This window comes from Anthonomus grandis, chromosome 1 (genome assembly GCF_022605725.1).
Source record: "Anthonomus grandis grandis chromosome 1, icAntGran1.3, whole genome shotgun sequence".
NCBI classification, from domain to species: Eukaryota; Metazoa; Arthropoda; class Insecta; order Coleoptera; family Curculionidae; genus Anthonomus; species Anthonomus grandis.
This window is the reverse complement of record NC_065546.1, coordinates 24,420,440-24,448,097: the sequence shown is the minus strand read 5'-3', so window position 1 is coordinate 24,448,097 and position 27,658 is coordinate 24,420,440. Positions and strand designations below refer to the sequence as shown.

The 27,658-nt window shown below is 32.3% G+C and overlaps 1 protein-coding gene and 2 long non-coding RNA genes across 5 annotated transcripts in view; 1 reads left to right on the top strand and 2 right to left on the bottom strand.

Moving 5' to 3' along the window:
- The window catches only part of LOC126738820 (ras-related protein Rab-39B), a 71,207-nt gene that overhangs the window by 31,150 nt on the left and 12,399 nt on the right, over positions 1–27,658 (bottom strand). For both annotated transcript variants that reach the window (XM_050444282.1, XM_050444276.1), the window contains exon 2: positions 18,866–19,041. In XM_050444282.1, the coding sequence (XP_050300239.1) occupies positions 18,866–19,041 (176 nt within the window). The remainder of the gene's footprint in view (positions 1–18,865; positions 19,042–27,658) is intronic.
- Positions 1,806–18,857, bottom strand: LOC126738842 (uncharacterized). The gene is made up of 4 exons (XR_007661460.1): positions 3,025–18,857; positions 2,739–2,971; positions 2,326–2,657; positions 1,806–2,204 (listed from the first exon to the last, which is right to left on the bottom strand). It is a non-coding gene; the product is annotated as an uncharacterized LOC126738842 (long non-coding RNA).
- Positions 26,415–27,658, top strand: part of LOC126738846 (uncharacterized) — a 63,469-nt gene continuing 62,225 nt past the window's right edge. For both annotated transcript variants that reach the window (XR_007661466.1, XR_007661465.1), the window contains exon 1: positions 26,415–26,607. This is a non-coding gene — a long non-coding RNA (uncharacterized LOC126738846). The remainder of the gene's footprint in view (positions 26,608–27,658) is intronic.

Here is a 27,658-nt window from a genome sequence, read left to right as displayed (position 1 = left end):
TTCATCAAGGAGCCTTCGCTTAGCCCTTTTAACAGCTGCTTCTCCAGGGGGATGTAAAAATGACCTTTTTCTGTCGGGCTGGCAATTGAATATATGGGAAACTACATTTGTTTTCGTTTTCTTTTTTCCACCCATCAGTTTAAACTTGACATAGTTTTCCATATCTTCTTCAAGCTGAAATAAAACAACAAGTATTAAAATGGCATATTTACATAAAAAATTGTATGTAGTGGGTAGGTATCCTGGTATCCTTAATCTTTACCTTCAAAAATTATCATTATTTAGACGAAAAGAGTCACTATTTTAAATATTATTATGTTGCAATTTTATAGGTTATACTAAAACAATGATGTTTTTTGTTTGTAATAGAAATAGGTACTTACATTAAAATTATCTTCACACACGTGAAGAGCGGTATTTTTGTCTGAAATGTCTTTGATGTCTCTTCGACAAGCTTTTAGCCATTTTCTTCGGCGATTTTTATCCTTATCTTCGGGAACGCGAATAAATATTTTATCCGGAGTTTTAAACGACGAATTAGAATACAATGGCACTATACAATACAATGGCACTATACAATACTTATAGTACCTACTTTCAGTACTACTTCCTTGAGAATCCGTCATTATAAGCAGTTTAAAACAAAAATACAACTCAATCTAAACATAAACAACAGCAGCGATGGATAAAAGTACTGTTACATGCATCCGATGTCCGATGATACGACGGTACGAAATCGCTCTTATTGGTCGAAATCTTGCCTTCCTATTGGTCACCAAATATATCGCATTTATCTATTTTTTGTGTTTACATGCATACCTATCCGATAGCACGTCCATAAGATATTCTCTCATTTTCTGTCATCTGTCGTTTATGTTATTGTGTTTTTGTGTATTATTTTTTAATTTTTGATAATTTTTTCAAATCTTCTTAACTTGGAGATGGATAAGAGTCTCTTTGATCCAGAGAGTGTTAATGATTATTCAGAGGTAGGAATAGATCATAGAAATTGAGCTTTTAGTAAACCCTATAGTACTAGCTTTTTTTACTTATTAAAAAAGTCATTATATATCTAATAAATTGTTTTAACTATATGAAACTATATGAAATGAGAAACAGTAAACGCTCCTCCCCATTACACCAGCACCTACAACTCCCCCAATAAACCCCATATTATGTCAAAGAATTTCCCAAATGCTGTACAAAATGCCCCAAAAGGAAAGAACTTTATTGGAAATTAAGTTGCTGCAAATGGCATGAGGGAAGCCAAAAATATTTATGATTGATTTACCTGATACTTTAATAAAATTTTTACAATACAGAAACTTTCTTGTCTTATTTGATTTTAATCCGATTTAAATATGTCTTGCTATAATATTAACTGTTTAAAAAATATTTGACAGATTACTCATAATGTGTTAAGATTCTATGTAATACAAAAAAAGGATCATATTAGCGTTTTTTTCTTTCAATTTTGCAACCTGTTATTTATAGTGCCGAAATAACGATAAAAGTTATTAGCAAACTATTATAATGGGAAAATAAGACAATAAATTTTAATAAAAATGTTCTTTTGGAGTAATTAGTATTTGTTTATTTGTTTTAAAGGATTAAATAGGCCTCATTAATTGCATTGCTTACTGCTAAACAGTTAATCGAGGCCTGGATTTTTAAAAACGGGTGCAAAGGTAGGTTAATTTTCTAAGTAACTTTCTTAAAATGCATTTGTTATCAATTTTTTTGACATATCTGATAATAGATGGGGTAAAGAATCCAGAAAGCAAAAATAAATAAAACTAGTGGAGCAAATATTACACTTTTATTTATTCCACTGAAAATCTACTGCTCCTTCACCTACAAAATATTTACATAATGAATCTCTCATAATTTCTGCAGGTCTACCATATCTGTTTGAGCTTGTTCTTCCTTTGGGAATAAGCCTATCTATGGAATCATCATTTCTCCAGTCTGCATCAATTATCTCTCCCTGACTGGTTTCTTTGTCAATACTATTAAGAGTTAAATATCTTCTGGGACTCCTGTTGTTAGCTTCTGCATTTATTACATAATTATGTAGGCATACAGTGGCTTTAATTATGGCTTCAACAGTTGGTGCACCTGCTATTATTGTTTTTCTGTATATTCTCCATCTTTGAGCCAAAATTCCAAACACATTCTCAATTACCCTTCAGCCACGACTCAATCTAAAATAAATAAAAAAATATGCAGTTAACAAACAATAAAATTGAGTCCATGGCGTCATACCCAGTTTGTATTGTACATTAAATGCAAAAATATTTATAACAGTTAAAAACACTTTTTTACCTGTAATTAAAAACCCTTTTATCTTGTGCCAAAAACCGACCTGGATATGGGCGCATAATAGAAGAAGTCAGAGGAAAAGCTTCATCTGCTGCAATGTAATAATTGAATAACTTCCTCTTATCGCCTAGAACTGTTGGTGCTGGAAATTTAATATTATTTGTTGTTATCAACCTCCCGATTTCAGAGTTTTTCAAAATTCCACCATCGCTGTGTCTACCTTCTGCCCCAATATCCACTAGTGTAAACTTATAATTTGCATCACATAATGCTAGAAGATTTAAACTGTGCGTCCCTTTATAATTAAAAAATGTAGATCCAGATTTTACTAGGGCCTGAAAATTTATTATAATGGTTACTGTAGATAATGTAACATAGGAATTTAGTAGTGACAAAAAAATCTGTTAAATAGATACCTGGATTATGACATGTTTTCCATCAATAGCTCCAACACAGTGTGATAACTGCCATTTGGCTTTAAAATCTTCAGTTATCTGCAACCAGGAATCTATTTTTGGGGTCAGTAAAACTTTTCGATTCAAACAGTCCCAAATAGTCACATGTCTCTTTAATAATAATGCTCACTGTTGAAGGTGCGATACGAAAGGCATAGGATATTGACATCATACTGTGTCCACTGGCAAGATACCTAGAAAGATAATATTGTAAATAAAAAAATAACATATTTATTTTATATTGTACCGTAATGTAAGAGTAGTAGACCGTAATGTCTCTCTCCTGGAGATATGGGTTCTCGTACACAGTGAATTTTAGCCAACTTTCCACCCACAAGCTAAAGTAAGTCTTGGAAAGAATCACTAGACATCCTCAGATAATTAAAATATTTTTCAGTATCGGTAAGCTTCATTTCATTTAATAAGTTGTGATAGGCTCCTTGATTTTTCCGATTTTTATAAATGTCATGAACCCAAAACCGTCTTTGCCTCTTTTGTTGCCTTTTTCTGATAAGAAGTAGCGATAACAACAATACATTGTTAATACGTCTTCTTTGCCTTTGGACATCTACGTATTCACATAAATTCATGATATTCAAGTAAGTATGATTCCCAGGGGGTAAATTACCACGAAAAAAAGGAAAAACAAATCTATAATTTTCTTCTTGTGGCTTCACGCCCTTCTGGGTCCAGAGAGGGCAGCTATTCGATTCTATTATTTAGCGGCCAGGGCTATTCGTCCATAAATCTTTAAATTTAATTTTTGTGAATAACTTTCTTGTGAAAATAAACACACACCAGAAACAGAAACAAATAATAATAAAAACATTTCAAAAAGTGAGGTTAAAGTTAATCCGATGACGGAAAAAATAGAAATTATTTTCACTCCCGTCCGATATCGTACAAAGTTAAAAATTATCGGACTAAAAATGACATTTCAAATTTCTGACCAATAAGAACGATTTCGTACCGTCGTATCATCGGACATCGGATGCATGTAACAGCACCTTAAGTCGTTTGCTGCAACCACTTCATCTGGTTCTCGACACACGGTGTGGCGTCACAACAGTTCCCGCGCGCATAAGCTCATTTGAAATTGATGAGTAGATGTTCAAACTTTAAGTATTGATTATACATTTATTTTACAAAATTGAGCGGTCTTATTTGGCAAATATATTTTTGGAGCATAAATATACAAAATATCAGAATAAAAAAAATGTGCAAGTTCCTTATTGCGGGTTTTATGTAGAAATATGTATTTTTACTTTTTTTTAAGAATATGCCTTATATGTATTAATTTTTGATATTAAAAAAAAGTAGAAATTTGGTGTGTTGACAATTTAATACCTTCGTTTTAAATAAATATAAAATACAAACATTAATATATTGTTTTTATTATAAAAACAATTTTTATTTCAACTTTTTTGGTAACTTTTGGAATAATCAGCTTTTTTTAGCTAGAAGTCTGGTCATGGTCACCACGTAACATCATTTTATTATCAATTATATCAACCATATTTTCTTAAGTTATCCGAACTGGTAGTTTCAAATGATGACTTTAAATTTGGTACCGGAACATAAATGGACTGAATATAATGCCATGTAAATACGTCTCTAATTTTAAATCGTTAGATAATAATTGCCCAAGTTATTACAGGACCAGGAGTACATTCTAATTTAAATAATGTTATATTATCAGACTTTGATATTGTGAACCACCCATTCTTAAAATTAAAGTTTTTAAAAACCACTTTTAAAAACCTTTCAAAGTGTGGAAATATGTCTCCTCTTTATGAATATTAAAATTTTGTTTATTTTGCTCTAAAGCTTGCAAAAGATATAACTCGTCAAGTTCCTTGTATTTATGATCCTTACTTTTCCGCACAAATACATTTTTCGAAAAATAATCGGGGCAATCGGAAAAAAATAGTTGGAATGTGAATGGGAAGAATGTTCCTTTAATCAGGTTTTTTTTTATTTACTAAAATAATTTTACCTATTTTGGGATCCTGCTCAGAAATATTCCAAATTGTACTACCTTTAGGAATATTCACACACTTTAGAGTATTTACAAAGCACTTAATCGTTTCGCGGAATTGCTCGTAACCATTTATTTTGCAAATCACTCTCCTTTGAAAAACTAAACATAACTTTACGCCCGTTTTTAGAGTAATTTCCCCGATATCCCGGTGCACAAAACTTATACGGCGTATTCAGATTAGTTTATTATAGATTTTTTATTATACCTAGATGTGTAAAAATGAAAAAACGCGAACGGAACCGGCAGTAAAAGCGGGAAGATAAACAACCTATCGCCGACTGTCACGCGTCGGTCGACTACTATGTTATCTAATTTGTTAGGCCTACATATGATGACGTCACGCCAAAATTATTGTGAGCGCTCTGGCCTTTCTAAAGAAGGTGTTGCTTCAAGTCATTCTCTTCATCAGAAAAACCTCTACAGCTCTAACATGAGTGAAAGTAAAAAACTTTTGTAGTGGTTCTCCAACAAATTAAAAAAAAATTAAAAACATGATCGATCGACCACAGGATCAAGCACCCCCTGAAAAATTAGAAGATAGAAAGCTTTTTTTTATTTTTCACAAATGTTATTGCTTTTATTGAAAAAACTAATTTTTTCCAGAAATCGTTGCTATAACTGAACATTAGTTAGATATAAACACGCCACCATTTGTTCAAAATTATACTATAGTAACTAAATTTAATAGAAGTAATTTATCTCAGCGATTTTGGAAGCGTCGTTACCTCCTTGCCGTGATAATTTATTATCTGAAAAAGTATTTGAATTTTCCATTGTCTATCATATCTCTTATCTATCTCTATATTGTTTGCTTTTACAGAATAGCTGACGCGAATGTACAGATATTCTGCCAAAAATTACTTAGCTTGCTAGAATCTCTGGTTTTAAAAAGTAAATTAATTTTATGTCGCGAACCGAATATTGATTTCTCTAGTGTGTGCTGGCCCAGAATCTCTTCAGTCTATTTTCGATTCCTTCGGAATAGTTATGCATATTAATTCTCCTACGAGAATAATACTTAAAACTAGTTCCCCTACTATAAGACTACTATGTCGCATATTATTTGAATCCGGAATTAGCTGACTGTATTATTCTTACTTCTGGTTTCTCTGATCATAGAGCAGTACTAACTAAATTTTCTATAAAATTTAATAATTCAAATAAGACGCGAAAATTATACCGTATTTTTGAAGATAAAAATTTTCTAAATTTTAAGTACTAATGTTAAACAACTGATTGAAACTTTCTCTCTAATGATGTCGATACTAAGTTTTCTTAGTATCCAGCCCTGCTTTCGAAGCCGTTCCTCTTCCTGTCAAAATCAAACGTTATAAGCCCTGGTCTACTACAGTTATTACAGAACTCTAAGGAATGCCAATGATATTTATTATAATAAGAGCCTGGTCAAAGCAGGTAGTATTGATAGGAAGATATGGTTTCTTGTAAATGAATTAAAAAAATAAGGCTTCTTCGTCTACTTCAATCCCCACTTCACCTGAGTCCCGTAACAATTATTTTGTATATGTTTCAAAAATCTTATAGTCTCATAACTTCTACCGATTATATTTGTAGACCCATTGTATTACTCGAACTTAAATAAATGACATTAAAAACAAAACACCATCTGAGACAGATGGGCTTACACTGATAATGTTTTAAAATCTCCCAGTGTATAACTTAAACCATCTTACAATTTAATTAATAAGTTATTTCAAAATGGAGCTTTTCCATGCTGCCTGAAGACGATAATTATTATTCCATTGCATAAAGGAGCTGATAAAGGTCAAGTTCCGAATCACCGTCCAATTGCACTGCTTCCCACGTTATCCAAGATCATTCAAAGTTTGGTTAACAAAACTTTCTTTTCTATTAATTATTTTACTAGATTAACCTTTTTTACGATTAAGCACATTATTTCTACAAAGAGCAGATTAATTATTGAAGAGTGGATAATAATCAGGAAATAAATGCCCAATCCTCATCGAGGTGACCTTTCTAGTCAACCATTTACAAATGAATAATAAATTAAGAAAAAGCTTAAATTTTTATTAATTTTTTACTACAGACCCGGGTTTTTAACAAGAATCCAGTAATCATTTATTTTTCGGGTCTTCTATAAGTATAACAGGCAACTATCAGTAGAATAATCTTTGAGCATCGTGGTTTATCATTCAGGGTTCCTGCAACATATAAACCACCTCCGATAGCAGAACATATACATATTTCTGAATGATTTAACTAAATTTTTTGAAGAATTCCTAACAAAAATATTGAAATTTTTATTGGCGATTTGAATATTAATATAGAAAACAAACCAAACCCTACTGTAAATAAATATCTCGCTCTAATAGGCCAAAATGGTTTTTTATCCCACATAAATTCTCCAACAAGGGTAAGTCATGAAACAGCCACATGTATTGACCATTTACTTGTCAGACAAAAAATTAAAACAAATAATTTAAAATTTAAATAATTTATCTTGAACACTCATATAACAGACCACTACCCAATTATGCTGAATGTTAATGAATGAATGAGGCAAGCACTAATACTTTCAATGAATCTGAAGAACAAATAGACTAATACAACCATATAAATTATGATCTCTTAAAACAGAGTTTGTCAGCTCAGGTTTGGTCAGAAGTCTTAAGTACAGAGGATCCTGAACAAACCAAAACTCCTTTTTGGACATTTTTAAAAAGTCCCTGCAAAAGTCACCTTAAGACGCCCTATGAAATACTCAAAACACAAAAAAAATTAAGGAATGGATACAACCGGTTTGATTACTTCTATAAAACATAGAGATATACTTAAAAATAAACTTAAAAAAAATTTACTGCAGAACAAAAAACTATTTATAAAATTTATCAACATAAACTAAACAATTAATTAAGAAACAGAAATTTAATTTTTATAAGGATCAAATAGAAAGCAATAAAAATAATATTAAAAAAAATTATAAGGTTACAGCAGATGCAACAAATGAAAATAGTAAAGCAAAGTCTTCCAATCATGCGTTTGTAAATAAAAATAATCACAGTTTTCCAAGTACTCTTGAAATGGCAAATTATTGCAATACACATTTTAATAACATTGGTGTGGAAATGGAGAAAAAAATAAAAAACATGAATTACCCTCAATTTGTAAAAAAACGCCTCAAAAATATTTATATACGCCAGTAACGACAAGCAAACTTATCAAACAAATATTTACATAAAAAAATTATAGTGATCCAGGAAAGGATGGAATTTCCGCCGAATTATTAAACATGTACAGGGTGTCCCAAATTCGAGGGTGACCATTGAGATCTCGGAAACCGTAAGAGTTACGGGGTCGGTTAAATGGAGGCATAGTTGCGCAATTTGAAGCTTAAGAAAATGACGTTTAAAAAATTTTAAAATTCCGGATACTTACGGAGATATCCGAAAAAAAAGAAAAAAATAAAGAAAACTAAATATTTAGGAATAGTTATTGATCAGTATTTAAAATGGACCGAACATATATCTCACAAAAAAAGTTCGCACCTTAATTCATAAATTTTATCTTCTTAAAGAATTTCTCTGCATTAAACTGATCAAATTAGGATATAAATCTCTGGTGGAATCATTGCTGCGGTACGGCCTTGTAGTATGGGGGAGGGGGAGTACATACAGAAGTAATTTACAACCATTACGGGTAATATAAAAATCCATATTAAAGATAATTTTTAGGAAAGCTAGGCGATATATGCAACTTAGACTTTTATACATACATTATATTTGTACATATATACATAAAAAAGAAACACTAAAAAAAATCGTATACCATCATCATCAAACAAGAGCAAATGTTAATAGACACTTTATACCACCAAATAAAAAAACTATAAATTTAAAATTCAAACTATAAGTAGGATTAAGATTTGTAATGAAAGGTGTAAGGACTTTATTGTAAATAATTATGAAACTTTTTCTAAACTTATATCATAGGGTAGAAAAATAGTATTTAATTCCACACTTGTAAATAAATAGGAAAATGAGTGAATATAATATGATACATTTACATTTTTAGGAAGTAGTATATAAGTAATATTTCAGTGCACATACAGGGGTATCAACCTCTCGGTGCCAATTAAACAAAATTTTTGACAATGAAAACAATGTCTATGAAGAACTCAAATGTATTGTATGAATATTTAAATTTGAATAAAATTTGATCAGTCATATATGACGATAAAACTTTTTATAATTTACACGTCGCAAATTATATTAATATTGTATATTAATATAATTTAAAACATATTTAAGAACTATTTTGTTGCAATTTGAAATATTTATTAAAAATGTAGTTATATAGGGTGTCACATAAATAACGGTAAATAATTTAACTGCAGATTCCTTTTTAAAGAAAAAATAGGTTAAGAAAAATTTTCTAAAATACAGGGTAATAAACTTAATGTAACTTTTTTGAAATTTGGCCATAAATTTAGCACTCATTCTTTGTTTTTAACAAAATTTGAAATGTGTTTTATTTCTTATATAGCAACTCTTAAAATTGGCCTTTTTATAAATTACGCCATAGAGGGCGCCACCAGCAATATTTTGATTTTTTTTGTAAACTCCGTAACTTTTTTAGGTTTGGCATAGTTTAATTTTTTATTTAAAATATGCATTTTGAAAACAGTTCTGCTTAAAAAGGGTATACCTCGAAAGTTTCCCTGCGATTTACCCTTTTTGAGATATTTACGTTTAAAGTCTTCAATGCACTTTGAAAAATTAAATTCATAAACTATTTAAATTGCTTTATTACACTTTTAATAAATGATATAATACAAAAGATAAATTAAAAAATAAAATAGTAAATATTTGCCAGTAAATGACGAATGATATTTATTGTTTGATATATTATCATTGTACCGTAAATTTTAATGTGTTTATAGATGTTTTGTGACAATATCATTTCTCCCTTGGCATTAGTGTAAAAACCGAAAATGCGTCGGGATTAATTGGAAATAAACATTGTAAAATAGAAAGGACTTCTGTTTATCATTTTGCTTTGCATAATAGTACACCCTGGAGAAAGCCATCATACTTTTAGTTCAAGGGCAACAAAAATCCCATTTATAGAAAATTATCCTCATCCGCGAACCCGCGCTTTGGCTCGCGTGGAAGTAGAATGAATTATCGACTTTAGTCTGTAAGTAGTACGGAATGACGCTAGTACTGAAGGCGCTGCGGGAAAATGATCATATGATTCTATTGTTCAACATTCGCGTGACGCTATTGCAAAATCAACGACGAATCCGCGATTAAAACCATAACATTCTATAAACTATAACATCGTCGGACAAAAACAAGTGCATTATTATTCCATAGCGCAGTTTAGGCGTAATGCTCTGACAGACATTCACACATTTATATATACAGTGTGTCCAAAAAGCCTGAAAAAATATTTTTTACAGGTAAACGAATTACCTGGTTGAAAAACGCTAACACACGTCAATTCTCTTTTATTTTTCTTGCATGTTTTCAAGTATACAGGGTGCGTCAAAAAGCCTGAGTAGCTGTCAACTTTGCTATTTTAAACAGAACACCACATTTATTAATGTATTTTTGGGTTTTATGATAAATTCTAAATGCATTTCATGTATAACATCCTATATCAATCTTGAACTGTTTTCGAAATATTAACAATTGAAAATCAAAATTTTTAAAAACTTTAAAATCTAAATTATTTAACTCTCGGTACTTTATTGTGTGACTCTTTAAAATAATAAAATTGACAGCTGCTCAGTCTTCTTGACGCACCTTGTATATTTTTCAGAAATCTAAAATCATGCAAAAAAAATAAAAGAGATTTTCAACCGGGTATTTTTCCAGACTTTTTGGAGACACTGTATAAATTACCTAAGATAAATAGTGTAAGATGATGACACAAGTTACTATAAAGTACTTGTATAAAAACAATCGACAGCGAAACCAAACTTCAAACAAGATAAATCCTCTGATCTGAAAATAATAAACAATAGTAAACTAATATCTAAGTAATAAAAACAAATAATTTGACAGTTTAATAGAAACGCCAGCGTGCCTAAATTAAACAAAAAAAAAAATTTAAAGAGGATTTCGTAAATAACGTAAAAAAAGTTGTTTTTCTAATATTACGCCTGGTTCCGATTTGAACTATATTCCTGACTGAAGGTGCACCCTATATACTAACTAGACCGTAGTTCCGAAAGACTCGCTAACCTTCCACCAAAGTCCAAAGTTGCCATACGGTGTGCCCACTTGGCTCAGCGCAATGCTCCACAACTCCTTGACTGGAAACATCGTGACCCAGATGCACAGCCCTTTGAAACAGATAACATTTCTTTCGGCTCAACTTTAGTCCAAAAACTCGTAGACTTAGGAACACTTTTTAGATTCTTCATGTGATCCTTAAATGGTTTTCCTACCACAATAATGTCACCTAGGTAAACCAGATAAGTCTTCCACGACAGTCCTTTTAAAAACGTTTCCATTGGCCTTCAAAAGTGGCAGAAGTATTGCACAGTCCAAATGGAATAAAGTTAACCGTGAAAGAAGTAATGAAGTTCACTGTGAAAGCCGTCTTTTCCCGATCTTCCGAAACCGAACTCAACTTCCAGTCAGTATCCACTTTTCAGGTCTAGCGTGAGAAAATCATCAAGCTAAAGTGTCATTAATAAGGGGAAGAGGATAGCTGGCTTTCTTCTTTAGCAGTACTACCGGTGAAGACAATGATCTGCTAGATAGTTCTATGACGCCATAGCCATACTCTCAACAATGTTATCGGTCTCGGCCAGTGGTAGTATTCTAACTGTCGGCCCGATGGGACGAGCTCTTGTACTAATTTTGTACTGGAATATGTTGTTCCTCGCTGTCTTTTTAATATCAGACCAGACTCCTTCTTTTATCTGGCCTTAGACCAGTACCAGGCGACAATACCAGTCTACTCTTCTAAATATTCCCTAGTTCAGTTACGGATTGATGTTGATCTGTCTGGCATGCCTTTGAATAATTTTAAGTCTGTTATTTCCGATAGAGTTAGATATTAAGTAATACATTAAGTATTCACCTAACAACCAACAACTATTAGTTGTATATTGCACCAGTTAGCGGGTTTGGTATTTGTTACATTACTATAGATTTAGTAATGTATTATCTGCCTATATTTGAATAATTGTCTTATTATTAAGATTTGTTTGCTGTTGGAGAATAAAACTTTGAATTTAAATTTCGAAGTGGCTTCCTCTTTGATTTCCACATCCGCAACTTGTCGAAGTACTGCTTAAACTGTAGACCAGTGTCCTAATTCCGTGTTATTTTTTAACATTACAGAAAATGATTGACGTTCATCACCCTCACAGGAATACTCCTTACAATACTTACATTTATATTTTTTAATATTACAGAAAAATTATTGACGTTCATCACCCTCAAAGGAATACTTTTTACAACACGTACCCCATCTTACGAGGGATCTTTCCCACTATTAGCCCTCGCTCAACAGCCTCGTCATGCATTTTAAGTTCCAACATGACTATTCACCAACCGTGGCCTTGAACGAGTGCTGACTCGAACACTGTTATTCCTCTCTCGATGTAAAATATTTTCCTCATCGTCTATCTTCAGAAGCTGTTTGTAGACGCCATTTTGATCACCGAAACTTAGCTGCAGATTTTTCTATGTCCGGTCTTATTATTGTTTTTAGCACCTGTATCCAATGCACAGTGCGGAGGGTTCCACCACACACACGTCGGCGAAAATTCTATTCGTTTGGCAATCTGTAGCAAGCAGATCTGGGCGGTATTTACTAGCGGCTTGCTGAATACAGGTCGTGATCGCATCATTAGTTTTCCAGATTGGCGGGAGTGGAACTAGCGCCACCTGAACAGTGTCTTCTTATGTGACCTGTCTTGCCACACTTCTAACTTCCGATCCCAGCGGCTATGTTCCCTAATTGCCTCCGTAATCATCCGTATGACCAATTCTTTAAAGTCGTCCGGAACCACTTGCAGGACACAAGCCTCGCCCTTATTCGGGTTTTTGCAGCCTCAAATTCAAGGGCTCGTATTAATGCATCTACCAGCTTAGATTGATGTGCTAGTAATAAGGCCTGCCTCACATCACCATCGCGGAGTCCATCCAGGCATGCTTGAAATGTACCATGATCCTTTCCTGGACATCTGGATATACCAATCGAACGAAACGTGCAATATCAGCTTTAAATTCTTGCAAATTTTGCATTTGTTTTTTATTGTTTTTTTTCCTCCAAGATTTTCTTATAATAAGGAATTCATAGTCACATTTGATTCTTAGTTTACGCTGAAATATAATGTGTGCAGCACTAATCCCTCTAACAGTATGAGGTTTATTGCGATAATCAAACAACATAACTAGAAACAAGTATTGTCCCACAAATTGATCCACATTTCTTGTTAGCTTTCTTTAAAACAGCTTTAAACGTTTTTACACAATTTTCCGCCTGACCATTACTTTAAGGATGCTTAGGAAGGAGCTGCAAACAATTGTCTAATCCCATTGGTTTTTAAGTAATTTTGAAATTCAAAAGAAGTAAAGAGAGAGGACCATTATCAAAAACAATCTTTTGTGGTAATACAAGAATATCTAGAATAAATTAATAAAAATATAAATAATACTTCTAGCATCTATCTTATTCGTTTTATAAACTATTTGCTATATGAGTTAATGATAATTAAATATTTGTTATTAAAAAAAGGTTGCATAAAATCTATATGCTATCTACTCCAAGGAGCATTTTTATTGCAGGGGTGCAAGGCACTTTTAGGTGGACTTTGTTGAACAGTATTACATGTTTTTCACATTTTTTCTATGTCTCCATGTATTCTTGTCCACCAAAAATACGATCTGGCCATAGCCTTACACTTATTAATATTCATGTAAGTCAAGGGCAACTCACTGAATAAAAACTATCTTAATTTGTTAGGGACGACCACCCTGTAACCCATAAAATATAATGATGTTCTAAATGTAATTAATTACGTTTCTTATGAAAAGTTTTAAACGCGTTTGAAATATTATAAGGTTCTAGCCACTCATAAAAACAATAACCATATAATTAATATTTAAAATCACGTCTTTTTTTACAAATAACCCATTTTTTTTAAATCAATCGGAAAATTTTCCATTTTTTTTAAAAAATATGAGAATAGTCATAGTCTTTTTCTATTTGTACGTTTAAAGGTAAACGTGATAAAGGGTCGGCAATATTTTTTTCTGTATAATGAAGGTATTTAATGTATTTAATTTCATAGTTATACATACTTAAAATGATTCTCCATCTCTGAAGCCTAATAGCAGCCTAGATAGGTATGCCTTTTTTGCTGCCAAAAATATTCACCAATATTCTTTTCGGTTTCGGATAGAGTACGCGAAGCGTAAGCAATAGGGCGGTTCTTACCAGAGGGGTAACTATGAGAAATAACACCCCTAATGCGTATGAACTTAAGTCACAAGCCCAAGTTACTGGTAAATTAGAATTATAGTATACTAACAACTTTGGGGAAACAAATTCTTTTTTTATTTTAAGTAATTTATGTAAAGAATGCAATTTACCACTTAAATTATAAATAAATTTTCCCTCGTTGAAATGCATGGTACAAAAATTAGCGTCCTTCCAATAGATGTAGAAGTGAAGTATAGCGGGTTAAGGACAGAAATCAAACCTCAAGATTTGAAATTAGCCTATTAGGGCTATACTTCACTTCTAAATAAATTTTCCGTAAAAATGTATTAAGCCTAGAAGAGATTTTAGAGTTGTTATATCACTAGGAATTTTAAAATAGCTTTAACCGTATCCTTTGAAATGGTTAAATCAGTTTTATTCATTATATATCCCAAAAAAATTGCCTGTTTTTGAAAAAAAAGTACATTTTGACATTTGAACTCATAAACCACACTCATGTAATTTTTCAAAAACAATATAGAAATTTTCAATATGGTGTTTTTCATCTTTACCCGTTTTTAAAATATCGTGCAAAAGAATCGCATTATTTTCAATACCAGCAAAAATATTTTATATGATTCCTTGGACAATTCCTGGACTTGACATTACCAATACACTAATCTATGCATTTAAAACAACCATTTATGCCTATTTAGAACTGTTAAACCCTTACTTTCATCTGACTATTCTATCTGCGCATAGGTCTGTGATAAATCTATTTTACTAAAAAAGCTCCATTACTCCATTTACTTATTATTTCTTTTGTGTGTGCTATTGGCATGACCTGACTTAGATTTTGACACATACTGCAGATTTCCAGCTGGTGCTATGAGTCCATAATTTATTTCTGCAGTTTCAATGGTAAATGCAATTTCGTTCAGCTCAAAGGTTTCATCCCCTATCAACTCTTCATATGCTAGGGTCGCCTGTCCCAACATTTTTCGAAGCAGTTGTTTCAAAGTACCTACCAGCCTCTCCCAAAAACCACCCCACCAACTCGCGGTAGGAGAGATAAATCGCCAGTTTATTCGTTCCGCCTCACAAAATATCGCGATAGCATCCCAATCGATAACTTTAAGCGTTATCAGTCCCAACAAAATTCGACCATTATCACTAAAAATAGTATATTAGCACTAACTTTAAACGATTTGCTATTATACCTTGCATATTACGCACTTGGAGACGACCATCCAAAATCCAAAACCTCTCTCGTAAAATGCACAACAGCCCCTGAGTACGAATGTGACAATTTTTAACATGTTCCTGGTAAATTGTACTCGATACTACATAATGTTTTGCAGGTAATACAATGGGGTATTTAAATTATTCGGTATCTTGCCGAGCACTAACACATGACTTCAGTCTAATCAGACCATCTTCATCAACAAACAGGTTTAATATTTTAAGCTCTCCACTGATTCTCTGTAATGGACATCGAAAATTGTTTGTATAACGAAATACCTATGTCAACATTCTTACGGTCTTCAAAAAAGAGGAGAAGTATATTAAATGCCAGTCCCCTGAGCTCGCCTGAACTAATTCAAAATTTGTCAGAGACGTGACTATTTTCCTCGTCTTTTCCATAAGAAACTCGGCTTCCTCCACTTCAACCTTTTGGTTGGACCACAATTCTTCGTCCTGCAACAGCCATTCTAAACCCTTCCACCATTTAGACTGAAATAGATAACGGGGAGAACATCCACGTGAGGGGAGGTCGGAGGGGTTCAAAACGTTCAGAACATGTCGCCATTGAGCCATCGAAGTACAGTTTTTTTAATCTCTTTGACCTTATTATGTACAAAAGTTCCCCAACTTTCATGCCTATATATCCAGGCCAGGACTGTGGAAGAATCTGTCCAATAGACACATTTAACGCTGAAACGTAGCGTTTCCAGAAAAAGCACTTCTCAGAAAAATCACAGTAACATAAGCGTTTTTGCTTGCATCACAAAAAAAAAACTTTAGGTCCTCAGCTTCATTTGGACCCGCCAAAATCCATCTAGGAATCCTGAGTTTTAGCAAAAAAAAGATATCCTATAACCAAGCCTTAAATATAGATTCTGACTCCGGATCCACTGCCGTATCCCGAGTCAGCTTCTTCTCCCATATTTGTTGCAACCACAATTTGGGGCCAAGGGCGGCAAGACAAGTAAAACCTATTGGGTCAAAAACCTTCTGAGCCAAGGATAGCACGATGCGTTTAGTTATCAGCTGATCTAAATGCTCTTTAACATTTCTCAAACACGTCTCACTAATACATAAAAAATCTTCGTGAGTATCCAACTCAAACCAAGAAGTGGAGCTATTAATGGTCCATAATTTTCATTCATTAACTGGCTTCCACCAGATGCTCCCACCCTCTTAAGTCAAAATTACCCTGTGCTAAGATCATGCTAAAATTCTCTAGAATTCTCTTCTGCATGTTAACTTTCACCCACGTCTGTTGCCTTGGCTTGGTACTCATTAAATTAGAGCTCTAACAGCACATACCTTTTCCTATACTCCTCCCTGGTCTCCAGCTCATTAAGTAAAACTTCTTCAGTGACGTAATCATCCACGAGTAAAAGAGCGCATACTTGTTCATCCAGAGCCCTGAGGTTAACGGATTTGGAAGTCAACAAGTCGAACAGTACCTTAATTTCCGTGACACTGTTTTCGTTTTTGAGTAGCTGTTCTAATTCATGCTATTCTTAGTGAACATAGACCGTGAAACTTTTTCATTCTTCTTCAGCTAATCAATAACAGAAAACAAAATAGACTAAAAATAAACGTTAAACCAGTCAGTCTAAACCTTGTTGAAAACTCGCACGACCGCGTAATATTTAACTGGAAGTTCACTTTAAAAAATACTAATTTGTTTACGCACGTTTCTCGGAAAGCTGATCAACTGTTGCGCGGAAAAACGGCAGGGAATAACTGTATCGGTACTTACTAATGCACAAAATTGACAAGTCATGAAGGGTTTTTTAACCTAACCTATCAATATCAACTCAAATGGCCACTTCTGTACTCCTGTCACGGTCGCCACTATATTAGATCGCGCCCCAGAAAGCTACCGACTTAGAGGTTCACGTCTTTCGACTACAAAACACCATATAATGAGTTCAAATGCCCGATTAAAACATACACAAACTTCGTCAAATACATACCGTACTAAAATTGTAATAAAAAATAAAAAAAGAAGTTCAATCCGGGTACAATCCACCCTACGGATTCTTTAACAGACAAAATACCACAACTAACAAAATGTAACTTATAAAAACTGGGTTAATGGGTCGAGTACAGACAATTACTAAATCGAAAACCCCCTCTTTTTTAAAACAACTGACGCACAGCTATCAATATTGCGGGCGAGGTTGCCAAATTAACGTATCCTTAAGCAATTCATAACATAAGAAAGTGAAAAAGACATGTTTACTTTTGAAAAATCTATATGATTATTTATTGGGTTTGTTTTCTGTTAATAAAATATGGGAAATAAATTAATACAATTAGTTCTTATATTTCCTAGTACACTTCCAATCATAAGGTAAGTACCAAAGGTCTTTTCCCCTAATAAGGAATAAGGCATGAAAACAAAACAAAAGGATAATTCAACAATTGATTCCCTAAATTATTCACAAAATGGAAGAGGACAAATAGCTATGAAATTTTCCATCATACAAGACATTCCCTAACTGCTGCCTGCTAGACAATACTGAGTGAATTGAACAATTGTGGAGATTACTTAATTCAAATTAAGAATTAAGTCAATATTCATGATAGAAATTAAACAATATTTGAAAATCTGTCCTTTTTTTTTAGTCCCTGATAATCTGCTTAGCAGATTATCAGGGATTCATCAAATCATATTCAGTAGCGGCTCATCAGGGGACGCGGGTGAAGCGCCGCTTCACCACAAATTTTAAAAAATTTAAGAGTTTTAAAATCGACATCTTTACGTTTACAATTTAGTTTGTTTTAACAAATTAATTCTTTATTTTATCTGATTTATCAAAATTAGTGTAATCCTATAAAGAATATATTTGTAAAAGTATTCAGAAACCCGAGTGCGCTAAACATATTCTCATAACAGCAGCGGCGACCGCCACCGCATGTGTCAATGCAGCACAATTAGCAGAAACAATAATCCGATGCAACACCTCCCCCCCACGCTTACGACGGTTGCTATGGCAACGCACGGACAAACACGCAGGGTAATTTACAGAACGGCGCTGCGCATGCATGCCGCTGCCAGCCAAAGTTCTTATTCTATTGACTTAGTTCTTGTTTATCGGAAGTAAATTCCATCGCGTTCGGGAATTTTTTTTATAAAATGTTGCCGTTATAGGACCCAATTTGCATAATAAAATTTTGTTTTTGCTGCTTATGGTATATTTTGGGTTTTGCGCTTCACCTCTTCCTAAAGTCACGAGCCGCCACTGATCATATTTAGCTTTTTACTACATTTTGTTTTATGAAAATTGAAAGCAGCTTTATGCAATACTTCATACTATTACGATACCATTTCACTTGGATTAGACTGATGTTACAATGAGAATTTTAGTGATAAGATACATACATATTGCAGATATCATACACCAATAACGCCCCAACAGAGTTTCGATAATATGATTTTGTAATAGAACGAAATCTCTCTTGCCCAGCAGTGTCCCATAGCTGCAGCTTTATTCTAGTTCCGTCTTTCACCTCAATCAAGCGTGCGAAAAAATCAACTCCAACTGTGGGGTCTGATACCTAAAAAAAATATTTCAAAATTAGCATTAATCTGCTAATCAACAAAGTTAATTTAAATACTATATAACTAATAATAATTTTCACACTGCGCTTGTCGCCTTAATAAAGCTTTTTATCCATATGGTACACGTATGTAGGCGCAAGTTAATATATTATTTTGTACAACAATAATTACAATGACTACTTGATTTAAAAATCTCTTAAACATATACAATTATATAATTTTCTATTAATTATAATTTTTTTTAGATAATGTAATAACATTGGCTTTGGAAATGTTAGAAAATTGCAAAAATCCTCAACTGCGATTTTTTGACATATTGGTAAATACTTCTTAAACAAGCTTTATGAATTCATAAGTAATAATAATTCTACTCTGTAGTAGGGCGACGTGTTAAAATACAGGAGGAATTAAGTAGGTGTTCGTTTTTAGAACATCACAAAAATGCTACCACGCGTCAGCACAAATATCACATAGGGATTTAAAAGTAGCTCGCAGAAGGCACCTTTAAATTACTAGGCCTGTTGCACCTTTGGATGAATTTAGACAGAAGCGTTTATTTCTATATTTTGAATTCATATCGCATTTCAAAACGCGAATGGCGCCTTTCTCACCGCTCAAATCGTATTTTGTTGAAGAGTGCAAAGACTTCTTTAGCTTCCAAAACGGTATATAGTACAGTGAAGCTAATATAGACTAGTATGGATAATTAAAATACACCAAATTTTGTATAATTACAGATCTGATCATTTATTATCAACAATAACTGCATCTGAGATTAATAGTTCACAGTAACCGTGGGGTATAGGTCAACAATTTCCAAACCGTTTTAGTTTAACTGCTACTCCGCTAAGGAAAAGGTAAAAATACACTAAAAATAGACACCCATATAGCACATTTAAAAATTATTGTTCAGTTCTTTCTCTAAGTACAAATAAGAGTTTTATGCCATGTATCATCTTATTCTATATATCTTATTTAAAAGTGATATAGTATTTTATTGTGTTATATTTGTTTAATTAAATGCAATTAATCATTAAAATCTATGATATTATAAAGATTCTTTATAATAAAATACATTTTATTGATTAATTGGAATATCATAATACACTTTTTTATTTTTTCTTTTCATTTTAGTTTTTAGATTTAGAGATGTAGAGGTATGCTTGGAGAAAGATATTAATTTAATAACATTAATATCATCACCACACAAAAAGTAAGTTTTTTTTTAATATAATAAGTTCATATATATTTATTTAAAAAATTGACACATTTTTAATTTTGGTAATACTATATTTTTATGTACATTATTCTAGATACTAAACACTGATAATTCCACCGTTTCAAAAGCTGAAGTTAGTCGCCAAATTGTGAAAAAAAATAAAGAACAAAAAATTAAAATTTGAAGATTGCAACAAACAAATTTGCGCCAAAGAAATCGAATTAAATGTCTCAAGTCATTATTAAAATACTTAAAAAATAATAACATGATTTCCGAAAAAGCTCAACATACTACATATATTATTTGACTTGTAAAGTAAAAGTACTTTTTAAGTTTGTATATTACCACTAATAAACAATCTAATCTAATCTATTGTACATAGTCTTTTATTCTTAGGTAAGCTTTGTTTTTTAGTACAAATTAATATGATATAATTGCTATTAGATATTAAATAGGTCAGTGTTAAATGTTTTAAAACCATTGTACAGGCTAAATACCCATAATAAAAATCTTATAACCTATAAAAAACCTGCAACTCCTTCACAATTTCCTTGTAGTTTTAACTCTTTTCGCTGTAGCAATACTGTCACTTTGAAAAAGTCAACATCATAGAAGTATATATTATGTGATAAAGTAAGTGATGTAAAACTGAGTTTTGTTCAATATAACAATAACAATAAAATTTTGCAAAATGTTAAAAAAAATTGTGTCTTAAAACATGATTTATTAAAAACACATAAATAACTCATATATGGTAATATTACTTATACTCAAACTTTATAATAATTAATAAATATATATCATAGAAATATTTGTCAAAGACGTCACTGGTAGAGAGTGCTTGTATTGGTGGCATCAACAATGCGATCGAGCGGAGTTGCAATGACATTACCGTTTTCTCGTTTCTTCGTACTTTATTTACATTTATTTAACGTATATTGACATTATTGACTTCGATATAGAGTATCTTATCATATTTTATTTAAAAAAAATATGCTTGATATTTTATTAAAGGGGAGCTGTAGTATTGTTTTGTACCTTCGGAAACAATTGAAAATTTTTATGATATTATAAAGTGATTTTTGCCATTTCTATATAAGCATTTAGCATCACTGCATCAGGGATGTTGCAAGCAAACAAACCTGCCCATAGTTCCACGGCATGCTACTTCTAGCCTTTCAATGTTCTAAGCTCGAACGAATATGTTTCAAATTTAACCAATTCTAACATTCAGAATACATATTACACTACTGAAAGCGTGTAAAAAAAAGAGAAATTAATCCTTCTGAAAATGTACGAAGAGAATATGTAAATACCCAAGAGTTTCAAGTTCAGTATCAATCGGCGCCGTCAAATTTGAAAATAGGAGTCAACAGACTAGTGGAAGCGCTTGAGCAGAACCCAAGTTCTGGTGGTTTAAAAAGCTATCAATCGATAGCTTGACTTGAGGTATATTCACTTACTAATTCGCTTTAACTAATTAGTAAGTGAATATACCTCAAATCAAGCTATCGACTTAATACTTAATGAAGCGGTTTTTAGAATAAGCAGGACAATAAAGGTACAGCGGACAGCAATAAGTCGCAGAAAAAACACATCTTCAGGAGCAAAAACAAGAAATCGAGTTCAGTCAGAAAGGAACTCTTTAATTTTTTTTTCATTACTATTTAACTCTTTAATAGACAATATTAAAAAAAAATTGCCAAACGCTACTAAAAAATAAACACATGTACATGAAGACTAGACTAGCTGTGCTAGAATAATATTAGAATGCATTATTATAATAATCAAAATATTCTTTTATCAGTTTTCTATTATTATTTTTCAGGAAAAAATCAATACAGAGTGGTTTAGTATAGTAAGTCAATAATATTTGCTATTCGACAATAAAAAAATTATGAGTAGTAAGATTTTAATAATTTTAAATAGAACCCCCTGTATATTTCTCCAACGTTTAAATTTATTTATCTTTCACATATCTATTTTCATAAATAATTTCATTTCATAAAGTTTAATTAGTCTACTATATTATTTTCAAGTATAATTTTGTTAATTTTATTTAAAAAAATAACTAATAACGTTTACAGGGTGTTTCACTATGATCATTTTTGCGGTCCATATCTGATTCACTCTGTGTTATATTTTTCTAGAAATGTGTGGTTTTCAAAGAGGCTCATCCCATCTACAATATTTACAAAATGACGCCACCGATAGTACCGGAGCCATATTAAAAATATTTTAGATGAAAAGCGCATCTTGGAAAACTCCAAGTGCATATATGTATATACGTCAAAAAATATATAAAATACATATTACAATAAAATATTAAATATAAATCGCGAACGCTCATGGGCAAACATATAATTTTTTAACAAAGAATAACTCTCTAAAATATTTTCCGCCTATGCTTCAAACACCCCGTATATTTACTGTTTTGATCGGGTTTTGGATATGGGCCTAACCTATAACATATCAGACAATAACTTTTATTTTCTTAATGTCCAAATATCTCTTTTCTTATGGTACCTAAAATAATAACATTTCCATTTTACAAAATTTAAAGTTTGCTTTCATCATTATTCAATAATAATTGTAAGATGGAATAATAAAATTATCTATTTAATTTCACCATTTATGTCTTGCAATCTTAATTACAGGTATGATTCTAACAGGTTTTACTCGCTTGAATACTTTTAAATTCCTCCTAGGTTACAGCACATAATTCACCTATGGTTTAAAGTATGGATAGATGATATTCGGTTTTGCTACCGCATTTCAACGCCATAAGCGTGTTGAAATACAGTAGGAAGTCATAAAGTGCTTCTTGATTATTTCGTAATTTCATTTCGTTCTTGTACAATTTTATAAATTAATTTTTGTTGTTCATTAATTTAATTATTCTACTTTTAAAGTGAATAAAATTATAAATTCATTTTAAAGTTCATATTTTCTGAATTTTCGGATAAATATTAAGGAATTATGGCAGGAAGTGATACAGACTCTGTATAAAAGTGGTGCTCCAGGACCATCAACTAAAAAGAAATTACGCACGGCAGTTGTGCAAAGATATATATGGAGATATATCTATGCAACAACAGCTAAATGGGCCTACAGAAGTTTTAATTCAGTCGTATGGTCTCAAGCGCACTAATAAATGCTTTTTTTAAATTTTTGTCAGATTGTTTATTTATATTTTAAATATATCCTTCAATTTTTTTAAGGCAGCAAGTCCTTCAATGACTTTATTGACAAAATCTAAAATATTCTGCACAAGTTTTTTTTTCTGTTGAAAGCATCAAGAGCCTTAAGTCTATCCTGAGCCAGCGTACATCGTACAAAATACTTATTTTTTTTTTAAAGATGAAAAATATATTTCACACTCACAAGTTGTCATTGGAGTAGTACTAGAAATAATTTCTAAAATTTTATAGGTTTTAAAAAAACATTCCCTTAAATTATTTTTTATTACAAATGAAAAAACTGAAGAATACTAGTGCTCTTTAAGATACTATACATATCATTTGTACTGTATATAATAGTAAGCTCGAACTTCAGTTTTCCACTATTAAAAAATGGATAAGCGCTACTGCGCTTCCTAAATTACTTAGGAAATGTTTTTCATAGCTCTGAAACATATATAAGTGTGAAGAAATAGTCCATACTTGCAGTGGAGTCGTAGGTTAAGGTAAAATGAAAATCCTTCAGTCTTCCTCCACTTATTTATTAAACATTTAGTTAGCTTAAAATTCCCTACATGTTTCGGACATAGTGGTGTCTATCATCAGGGGGCACTAAAAGGAAATAGTTCCGAGCAAAAGACAAACAGACACAGAAAAAAATTAATATAAGGTACTCTTACAAAGGTTTAAAATTGGTAAGAGGCACACGCCCCAGGGTTTGATTACATATTAAAAACCCTCTATTTATTTCTATTCTTTTCAATTTTTCAATTTTTTATTTTTATTTGTTTACATTCTGTTGTTGACAAGCACTGTAGGTGACATGTATGGAAGAAGTTCTAAAAGTGCCATGGTACCTGATGGTGTGTTACAACAATTTTTTTTTTTGGTAAAAGCAAGAGGAAAGCAGAAGGTTCATAGAGAACATAGATATTATGTTAGATGGTGCGGTAACAACATGATTCGTACGCTATGGAGAAGGAAAGCAACGGATAAGTACTATATAAAAGAAATTGTAAAGGCTCAGAACTATGTATTAAGAGACTATGAAGAGTTAAGACACAATGAGTTGAAAAAGTGAGTACAAGGATGATGTACTTGATCATTAACACAGTAATGGTGGTTGTTTTGTGTAGCTTTATTTATTTCGAGTATTTCCAGCAGATCAAGTTTGTTGCTTTTCCGGCAGAAATGTAAAAGCTTTAAGTCAGTAGCTGGATTAAAACTGTGGTTGCTAGTATAAACATGTCCGGTCTGTCCAATGTAAATGCATTGTGATTCTCACTCAAGCACCCTATCCGATAGACTCCTGATTTTTGTTCTGGTGGTATTTTGTCCATACAGTTGATAACAAAAGATTTTAATGTATGTTTAGTTTGAAAGCTAGTATTGATGTTATGTGAATTAAATATATTTTTGATTTGGTATGAAACCGTACCCCAAAAGGGGATTGGATAATATTTTTGATCGTCTGATTGTTTGATTATCAGATTTTTATTTAAATGTTTGAAATAAATTTTATTGATTAATTTTAGGGGGAAAATGGTTGTTAGAAGCTATTTGTTTTATAATATTTAACTCCGTGTTGAAGTCAGCTTTGTCTAGGGGAATCGAGAAAAGTTTAGAAAAGTACGAATAGAAAGCTGCGAATTGCTGGCTATTAGGGTGATTTGAGTTATAAGGGATGGTACAGTCAGTGGATGCAGGCTTACGGAATATTGAAAATTTGATCTTATTGTTTATACCTGTTAGTTTAAGATCTAAAAATGTTAAGGATTCGTTGGTTTCAATTTCAAAAGTAAAATTAATGCATGAGTGTAAAGAGTTTAAGAACGTAATAAAATTTTGAAGGTCGGAGGGGCTACCCTTAATAATGGCAAAAATATCATCCACATATCGTTTGATAAAGAAAATGTGTTGAAAGAGGGGACTATTTTCTATTTTATTTTTCAAGTCTGACATAAACAATTCAGCTAAAAGAGGAGACAGGCTAGAACCCATTGCAATACTTGAGCTTTGTTTGTAGTATTTATAGTTAAATTGAAAAAAAAATTGTTGTAAAACTAAGTCAACCAGAACACAAAGGTGGTCAATATGGACTTTCTTAGGATCAGTATTTTTTTAAAGTAAGTCTGCAACTAAAGGTAAACAGTCCTCAAGTGGAATGCTAGGGAAGAGGTTAGAAACATCAAAAGATACTAGAAAGGATGAATCGGGTAGAATGATATCTTTCAACTCTTGAGCTAGTTGAGTGGAATTTTTTATAGAAATGAACTTTTAAACTTAGTGAGATTAAGTAAAGTGTGGTTGAGCCAAGAACTCAGCTTGTCACATGGAGAGCCACAATAAGAAACCACTGGACGAATAGGCATATCATGCTTGTGGATGTACAACAACGAGATGGACGGATTGATAGGTATGAGTTTAAATTTAACCAAAAATTTGTCAGAACGACAGAGGTTGACAACAGAAAAATTATCTGTGGACAAAAAGGTTTCAACTTTTTCAACATATTGAACTTCAGATTACAAGACAATTGTCCTTGTCTGATTTCTCGTAGTTAAGGTCAAGTTATTAGTAGTGATCTTATTCTGTAAAGATTTTAGCGTCTTAAGATTAGGGGAAACACTCGAGGGAGAAAAGCTATTGCATCTATGATGTGTTAATACATGAAGCAGCCTGGGATCTGAGTGTCTCCTTTAATGGGAGGGAGATCATTGATAAAGGTAAAGATGTTCTCGCACGCGACCGCCAATAGTTCCAAATCCCTTCTTTGGGGAATGATGTGAAAATTATAGTTTAAACTAGAATTCAACATACAGTTTTCGTTATCCGTAAAAGTAACATTGCTTAAATTAAGTATTCTGGGGTGAAAAGAGAAGTTAAGTGAGTTATTGCTGGAAGTGTTATGGCGGAGTTCAGATGTAAAAATTGAACTGTCAAAACTTAAACTCATAATATCTGTCAAACTTACAGTCCGTGGCTGTTGAGTTGAAAACATCGTCTTTCTTAATTATTTTGTTTTGTTCGGGAGGGAAGTTTAGCGAGCTGTTACTGGTTTTGGCGAGAACATTGATTTTGTTTTTTACACGTTGGAATTTAAAATTTGTTTTGATCGTACATATAGTTAAGAAGTTCTGGCTCATACATCAAATCATTAAAATGTAAGTATACAAATTTCAGTTTAAGATCGATTAAGTTTAAAATAGAATTTCTTAATTTCCTCTTTGATCCAAACCTTGATTGCTATCCTCAATGCTTTGGTGGCTGATGTAGACGTACTTTTGGACCTTAGGGTGACATAGTTGGGTCTCAGGTTTCTTCTCAAACACTCCTGGTTAAACCAAATGTCCAGTTAAACCAATTTCCTTGTCAGTAGATTGTTCTTGTACTCGCGGACTAGTGTAGCCAGACCAGCTTTCTTTATAGGGAAGAAATAGTTCATACTTGCAGTGGAGTCATAGGTTAAGGTAAAATGAAAATCCTTCAGTCTCCCTCCACTTATTTATTAAACATTTAGTTAGCTTCAAATTTAGCTAGCTTTCAAACTAAACATACATTAAGATTCTTTGTTATCAAGGACAAAATTCCGCCAGAAAAAAAATCAGGAGTCTATCGGATAGGGTGCTCGAGTGAGAATTGCAATGCATTTTACATTGGACAGACCGGTAGAAGGTTTTCTACACGTATCAATTAACATTGTAGGGAGATTGAGAAAAGCAAGAACCGAAATATTTGCCCTACAAGTATCAAATCTAACTTTGCAAGACATGTTTATACTAGCAACCACAGTTTTAATCCAACTACTGACTTAAAGCTTTTGCAACAAACTTGATCTGTTGGAAATATTCCAAATAAATAAAGCTACACAAAACAACCACCATTACTGTGTTAATGATCAAGTACATCATTCTTGTACTCACTTTTTCAACTCACTGTGTCTTAACTCTTCATAGTCTCTTAATACATCGTTCTTACCCTTTACAATTTCTTTTATATAGTACTTATTCGTTGCTTTCCTTCTCCACAGCGTACGAATCATTATGTTAACGCGCCATCTAATATGTTCTCTATAAACCTTCTGCTTTCCTCTTGCTTTTACCAAAAAAACAATAATTATAGTAACACACCATCAGGTACCATGGCACTTTTAGAACTTCCCCCATAGATGTCACCTACAGTGCTTGTCAACAACAGAATGTAAACAAATAAAAA